This window comes from Leishmania braziliensis, chromosome 30, assembly GCF_000002845.2.
Source record: "Leishmania braziliensis MHOM/BR/75/M2904 complete genome, chromosome 30".
Classification (NCBI taxonomy): Eukaryota; Euglenozoa; class Kinetoplastea; order Trypanosomatida; family Trypanosomatidae; genus Leishmania; species Leishmania braziliensis.
In genome coordinates, this window is record NC_009322.2 from 1 (window position 1) to 7500 (window position 7500).

General features: G+C 56.1%; 4 protein-coding genes across 4 annotated transcripts; all 4 read right to left on the reverse strand.

The window, feature by feature from the left end:
* Positions 1 to 686: 686 nt before the first annotated feature.
* Positions 687 to 1184, reverse strand: LBRM_30_0010 (hypothetical protein; the record flags this gene model as incomplete). The annotated part of the gene is made up of 1 exon (XM_001562176.1): positions 687 to 1184. One exon carries the CDS (start codon positions 1182 to 1184, stop codon positions 687 to 689), a length of 498 nt encoding a protein of 165 aa, XP_001562226.1.
* Positions 1185 to 2315: 1131 nt separating this feature from the next.
* Positions 2316 to 3596, reverse strand: LBRM_30_0020 (conserved hypothetical protein; the record flags this gene model as incomplete). The annotated part of the gene is made up of 1 exon (XM_001566586.1): positions 2316 to 3596. One exon carries the CDS (start codon positions 3594 to 3596, stop codon positions 2316 to 2318), a length of 1281 nt encoding a protein of 426 aa, XP_001566636.1.
* A 725-nt stretch (positions 3597 to 4321) lies between these two features.
* CYP9 (putative cyclophilin 9) lies at positions 4322 to 5059 on the reverse strand (the record flags this gene model as incomplete). Its single annotated transcript, XM_001566587.2, has 1 exon — positions 4322 to 5059. One exon carries the CDS (start codon positions 5057 to 5059, stop codon positions 4322 to 4324), a length of 738 nt encoding a protein of 245 aa, XP_001566637.1.
* Positions 5060 to 5840: 781 nt separating this feature from the next.
* On the reverse strand, positions 5841 to 6560 carry LBRM_30_0040 (conserved hypothetical protein; the record flags this gene model as incomplete). Its single annotated transcript, XM_001566588.1, has 1 exon — positions 5841 to 6560. The coding sequence occupies one exon, from the start codon at positions 6558 to 6560 to the stop codon at positions 5841 to 5843; it is 720 nt and encodes a 239-aa protein (XP_001566638.1).
* Positions 6561 to 7500: the final 940 nt, after the last annotated feature.

Here is a 7500-nt window from a genome sequence, read left to right on the forward strand (position 1 = left end):
TGTGGGGGGGGGGGGGGGGGCGCACAGACTCCCCACACAAGTAGGCAGCGAGACCCCAGAAAGGAATAGGTTCGAGTCACGCCGACACTTCACCTACCATAGGAGTGGCGCAGACGTGTTCACTGTCGCACCTCGCTCCGACGCAACACCACCTAGGACCTGACCGCCGACGTCAGTAGCGGCACATCTCTCTCACTTCGCTACGACGTCGGCGCCTTTCCTTCTACCGCGCTGAGGTATTTCCTGTCATCAGAGGGCAACAACAAAAGCAAACAACGCTATAATTGAGGGCACACTGTAAAGGAGGCGAAGATAAAGTGAGGGGGGAAAGAGGAAAGACAGAGGCAAGGGTGGCCAAGAGGAGCAGAAATCTTGGTGAGAGAGAGGCAAATCAACTGGCAGCGTAAGCAGCGAGGCAAGATGGCCCGCGCTCTCCCTTTTCTGCGCCCATCTCCACAGCAACCAGAGGCGCGTGCACATGTGTACGTGCCAAGGAATGAAAACCCACATGTTTAACGGAATTTGATTGGGGTAGCTGGGGGTGGAAAAGAGCGCCTCCGTGCATGCGGTGGACGTAAGGAAAACAAAAGGTAATGAAAAGGGGAAACATTAGCATCCGCCAAAATGCACACACACACACACACACACACACACAGACCGGTCTCCCTCCCTCCCCTGTCCTCTGCTTACTGAATAGGCACTTCTGCTGCTAGTGAGGCGGCAACGCCTTTCGTGCCTTCACAAATAATATCCTGTCGGATGAGGTTGCCGTTTTCAATTGCCCGCTCCTGTAGAAGAATGCGCTCCTGTGCTACGCTGATCGCCGCAAGATCAACTGGAAGACAGAAAACACCAAGCATGGCTACCAGCATGGAAAGGAGCGGTATGGGCGTAAAGACGCGCCGGATGAGCGGGTTGACGGTGAGGCCACGCAGGAATGACGTCTGGGCGTCGGCAATACGGTAGCGCTGCCACCCAAAGAAGCCACCCAGAAAGACGAGTGAGCTATCGAAGACAACGCTAGCGTATGACCATAGGAGGCCTCGTTTCAGCCCATCGCGGATCAAGCGATGGCGGGCCAGAGCCATTTCGCAGTCGTCGAGGCGGTACTGATAGTCTGCCGGAAGTTGAGCTTCCGCTTTCGCTTGCCCTGAAGGACCGTCTAAGGAGGTGGATGGGGTCATTGCTGCTTAGCGGTGCCGTTCCTATGTGTGATGGGTTTTGATGAGGTCCTACAGTCTTTCATAGCGACCACACAGTGCGCGTGTTCATGGCCGGTGCGATCTCAGAGGACGTAGCCACGTGTACCGCATCCTAACCTGAGTGAAATGGTGTAGAAAGGGAGAGAGTAAGCAACGGGAAATGTCTTGGAGGGTGATCGAGAGGGATCTGTGCAAGATGGCCAGAGCAAAAGTAAGTGGCATTCACTAGGAGGTGCTACTAGCAAAGGCTGGACTCGCAGCCGGGCACATCTACTGTCCCTTCCACTGGATAGACGTTGCGGCTCCCGGTGGGAGGGGGGAGGCACACAGAAATACAGACCCACACACGCGCGCGTGCAAAGAAGAAGAGGAGTTGCCGAGGCGTGCACAGGGCGGTGAGGCAATGCGAAGGGCAGAACAGCAACGCGTTCTTCCCGTCCTACATACGTACCGCTGCACTTCCAACATTGCGGATAACAAAGTTGAGATACAGTCGAGAGTTGGCAAAAGAGCGAGATGAAAAAGAGGCAAACACGAAGGGACAGCAAAGAGGTACACGCACAAGGTGCGGTACGCAGCCATACAGTGATACCTACGCGCCCATGTAGCGCCACTATAGTCGCCAAGTGAAGAAGGAGCACAGATAGGCTGTGGAGAGAGAAAACAAAGAATTGACGGAGAAGTAATACAAGAACTAAAGCGCAGAAATGCGAGTAGAGCGGCACCATGGTCGCGCAGCACCTCGCAGGGGACCTTTTGGCACACCAATCTTGAGAGCAGTGGTGGACACGGCGAGCATCAGTGGCCTCTTCTTTGCAGCGGCTCTCCGTCCTGGAGCATGCGTGTCACTTTTCGGTTTGACAGGAAGTACCTCTGAGCGGGGCTGCCACGTTGGCCAGCCACAGGTGTGTCCTTAACGATAAGTTTGGCTAAAAAACAATAGACAGCCGTGCGGGCGATTGCGCACCTGCGCCTCAGGACGCCTACCGCAGCAGCAGCTCCGCTAGCGAACGGATGAGAGAGTGGAGAGAGGTGGAGGGGAGAAGCACTACAAAAATGTATACGCAGAGAACAGGAAACAAGTTCCGGGTGCGGAAGATCATGATCCTCGCACTAACGCCTCGGCACAATGGCGGCCGCCACCTCGTAGATAATTTTCTCCATCGCGGTCTCCTTCCCCGCCCACTCGTCCCATACGCTGCGAATGTAACCGAGGTGGCCCCCGTACGGCATGACGAGAAGCGCCACATTAGGGTTGCATGACATGATGCTTGCCAGATTCGTCATAGGTAGCTCTCCCGTCACCGGGTCATCGGCAGCGCCGATGCACAGGACGGGTACCGAAAAGTGTGGTAGCCACTCAACCGGAGAGACGTGGTGATAGTAATCTTCTGGTGTAGCAAACCCCAGCGTCGGTGCAGTGATCAAACGGTCAAAGTCGTGCACAGTCTTCACATGCGCCATGACCTCTTCCAGACGTCCTAAAGTAAAGGCGGCGCGCACATCCGGAGAAAGCCCCGGGAGATCCTTCAGTACCTTGGAGTGCCGCCGAGCATACGCCACAAGGCCACCTGCCATCCTCGGCTGATAAAGGGTTTTGCTGATGCTACGACTCATGACTCTGTGGGAGTGGAGACAGTTGAGAGGTGCATTCACCACCATCGCCGCATCCACGACCACCTCACGGCCCGCAAGGCACTCCTCGCCAACGTACTTGGAGAGAATCACGCCACCAAGGCTGAAACCGACAGCGATAATAGAGATCCCAGCGCCGCACCTTTTCTCGATGGCGGCACGCGAGAAAGGCCCGTCGAGCAGTGCGGTGCGCAAGTCATCTGTCCATGCGGCGGACATGAGCCGTGGTGTCTCAATGGGTGAGTTACCCATGCCGCGTGAGTTGAAGACGCCGCAGTGAAAGTGGTTGACGGACGCGAACCACACAAAGTGCTCGATGTAGTTGGTGTTCGACGATGAAGCGAGCCCAGGGATGATGAGAAACACTCCTTTGGCGCTGCGCGCATCGGTGTGCAGCCAGTCCAAGTAAATTGGATTGCCGTCGGCGCCGGGGTGGGTCATACGCTCATACGCAATGTTTCGGTGGGGACGCAAAGCACACAGAATGGTACTAACGTGCCCACTGTACGGCGGATCCGAGTACGACACCTTGTCGACCCTCCCTAGGCTAAAAAATGCCTTCGCTTGAGGGGAGCCATACACAGCCGTTGTGGTATCCCTCCCAAGCCATACACGGCTAAAGAAGCGCGTCAGCCGCAGCACGGGGTCCACGACAAGAGAACAGAATAGGTGCAGGCAGAGAAACTTCACCTTGGACGAAAATGGCACGCGGCACAACAGAGGCGCAACTGCCCCACTCGCAGAAGGTCCTCCCGACATGATTTGCTGTACACAGACTCCACTAGCAGAAGGGGGGACGCAGTGACGCACGACGTATTGGCAACGCAAAGCGACGAGTCAGAAACTACCTTTGGTTCTCTCGAAAAGTTGTGCCAGTAGAGGTAAATGTACGTGGTTGGTGTCGAGGATGGGGAACACACACAACGGTGGGCTGAGCGAGTTGCGCAGGGATAGAAGAGAGAAAAGCGAGGGAGTCATGAGTGGAGCTCTGTATGGAGTAGATTGAACCTCGCTCTGGGAGAAGAAAGAGAACAGTGGAACGGAAAGCACACAAAGGTTAGTCAGACAACTGAACAGAAACGTTCAGATTATGCGTCGCTGCTTTCCATGTGATATCGCTATGTCGTGTGGGTGTGGGGGGGTGTCGTGCCGCTACTGTTCTCCGCCCCGGCACGGAGTGGGCACCAGAGGGCCCTGCAATCAGTGGTGACTGCAAACCGCGCGCGGTCGCGTGCGTGAGTGTCTGTGCGAGTGCACGGATGTTGAGACCGTTGCTCATGCCTTGCGTGCTTCTTTGCCTTCTTTTCATTTTTTTCAGCTGTACCACGTCAAGCGGGAGTATTGAACATCGCTGCAGAGAGTGAGAAAGAACGAGGCGGGAGAAGGAGACGCAAGAGAGCGCCGACAAAGAGGTGGGCAAGCGGTGGCTGGGTAGCTCTCCAAGCGCAGACGGCGGAAGCGACTCGAATCCTGACGGCTGTGCATCACTCGAGGGCTTCGTAGGCAAGGTCTTCTTTGCAGGCAGTTCTGTCTTGTGACGAAGCCCACTTACCAGGGGGACGCCCTCCTGTGAGGGTGCCACAGAGCGCAATCATGACCGGTGTTAGAGGGCGACCCACCTGGTCCAGAGGAAGCGACTCCAGCTTCTCTAGCAGAGGCAGCCCATCCACCACCTTGCCAAACACTACCTGTTTGAAGTCGAGAGAGGGAGCTGCGGCGAGAGTGATGCTGAAGGACGTATTGCACAGATGTGGTCCGTAGGATGTCATCGTGAGCAGACCGCGGCTTGTGTGGCGCACCTTAAAGGTCTCCTGACGCAGAGGCTCCAGGCGTACGCCATACGCCAAAAGATCCCCAAAGCGCACATAGCCGTGCTTGCGGTCAATCAGCTCGAGAGAGGTGTGGAGGTAGTCAAGCTTGACACCGGTGGCGTCGTGAGTGCCGCTTTCGCCAGTGACGAGGCGGCGAAAGTGTGCGGCGGTTTCAGGCACGACATCCTCGAAGAGCTCCACAACGAGTCTTCCCGCCAGCGCATCTCCAATGCCAATGTCGAGAAAGATGCGATTTGTATGCGCCTCCTCCATGAAGCGATGAGACTTTTGGTAGTTTTCCCACTCCTTCAGGCGACGCTGCTCGATGTCGTTGTACACCTGCTCACGCGACGGCATAGGCGGCAACACCTGTGGAGCATCCTTCCGCGCCTTCAGGGCTCGTAGTGGCATGCTGTGTCTAACCAAACCCTGGTGTTCTTCAGACCGCAGGGAGCAAAACTAAGAAGGTGGAGCTGCGCTAGTAAAGGAGGAGAGGTGTGCAGGTGCGTGTCTGGAGGGGAGCCCATCGAGCATATCCTTTCGCGAAGGTACGCGACCACCGAGAGGCGAATGACCACAGCGCAGGGCAATGAAAGAAAGGAAGCAGAAAGTAGAGACATGGGGAAAATTAAAGGGCAAAGGCGTGGAAGAATGACAAGGAGAAGGGGAAAGAGAGCACACGAGTACGCAAATACTAGCACGGCTACGCACATGCGCACACGGCGATTCTGTCACGGTAGTGGCCAGTCAGACCGATCTGCAGCTGTCGTTTCCGTCTCTCTCGCTTACTCTCGTTTGTAGGTGAAAGGCATGGAAATCGAGACGTGCGAGAACCAGGCTAGGCGCCGTGCGGACGAGAGAGAGAGAGAGGAGATACGCAGACCCTTCGCGTCTTCGAAGGGCACAGCAAGAGGGAACTTGACAGGGATGGCCTCAAGATGTCATATCTGATGTCGTACATCCACTGATAGCGTCAAGAACTAGTCGCGTCACGGCGCCACTTTTATTCGGTTTCATTTAGCGGTCGCCAATAGGCGTATGCGAGTGTAATACATACACTACATTGCACCAGGAGCGAGAAGTACGAAGAAGTCTCACTCCTAGTGCTCCAGCTCCATCAGAGCTGCGCGCGTGAAATCTCTGTTTTTCTGTGCGGTCCCTCGCTCTCCCGGTACTCTCTCACTTTCTTCTCTCATTCATCTTGGCGCTTTTCGCGATTCTTGTCATCCAACGAGCTGAGCCAGGCGGAGTATATTTCATTCACGTGCATGTTGGATCCCTGCATATTCCGGAACTTCCTCTCGAACTCCATGTACTTACGGCGGCTCATTTGTCCGTACTGCGGCATCCCTTTCGTGTGCTGCGCCAGCCCCGCACGTGTGATGTACTTGGCCGAGTCCTCGGAGAACTTGTCGTTCATCCAGTTGTCCTCCATATGCCGCTTGCGCAGGTGAGCGTACGGGTCCACGCGCAGTGAAGGTGGAATCAAGGCACTCTCGAGGAGCTTCATTGCCTCGTATGAGATGTACTTGGCCGCTGTGTCATCCGTTGGCTTGTAGCGCCGGTACCATGGCGTTCGCTGGAACTCCTCCACGGTTGACCAGGTGTTGAGGGAGGAGCGGCTGCCGATCTCCTTGCGCTCAAAGATCTGTGCCAGCTCACGATCCACCTCCAACGGGCTCCACTTATTCTTCGTGAGAATGTCACGTATCACAAACTCCATACGGTCACTCAGCTTGTAAGCGCACCGCCACGATTCTTCGCGAGCGACTGGACGAGGGTTGCCGGTCAGTACCGGGATATCGCGCATTTTGTGTCCAAAGCCGAGCTCCTTGCCGAAGCGGTCATCGCTGTCAAAGAAACGCATCGACGTGCGGGGGCTGAGAATGCGCCGCTGCAGGCGCCGCCTCATTGTTCTGGGGTGGTGCAGACTCGATGGTGCTCTAGATCGCTCTTCGTGGGCGTCTTCAAATGAAAAACAGAGGCGTATCGAGCGCTTCCCGCGATGTCTGCTCAGCCGACGCTGTGCGGGGCTTTCCCTGGTGGCCAGCGGGGAGGAGACACGGAGATGGATGCGGGGCACAAGCGTGGAGGTTCTGCACCAGTACGCGCATGCAGAGAGGGGAGAGCAAAGAATGAGGACGGTAGGGAAGGGAGTGAAGAGGAAGGAAAAAAGCAAAAAAGGCCTACTCAGACACGAGGTGTTGGACGCGTGCCCCGGGAGTCCGTGACGGTCGATCCGCGGGTGGTAAGCGGCATGGGGACAGGAGTGGAGAGAGGGAGAACAATTGTCACACGTTCAGCTCCGCTTTCGTTTTCTACGCTGTCCCTCCCCCCCCCCCCCTGTCGCGTTTGGCTCCACGGAGGACAGCAAATGGAGATGAGGCGGCAGATGCATAGGACTTCACAGGTGAGTTGTATAGAGTAGCATACACCATCCCAGACGCACGCAGGCACGAAATACAGCAAGCAGCGAGAGACACGAGGGCGCAAAAGCAGCCAAATTGAAAAGAGGCCGGTACGCGGGGGCAACAGCGATTCCGCATATGGAGAAGCAGAGGTGAGACCCTTCCGTCATCCGTTAGAGCACCATACAGCCAAAGAAGGGGGTCGTAGCACCCTTTCGGTCCTCTCTCTCTCTCTGCGTTAGGCGTCGATTCACAAAGAGGTATGCGCAGATACACGGCCAGGCGCATAAAGAGAGGACTTGAGAGGGTCAGTTGAGGAGTCGATGAGACCTGTGCATGCTCGCGCCACCACGCCTTTTTGACATCAAAGAAATGAGTGAGCGAGGCTGCAATGTAGCCTTAGCGCTCCGCAGTGCATCTCCTACACATCTAGGTATGGGTATC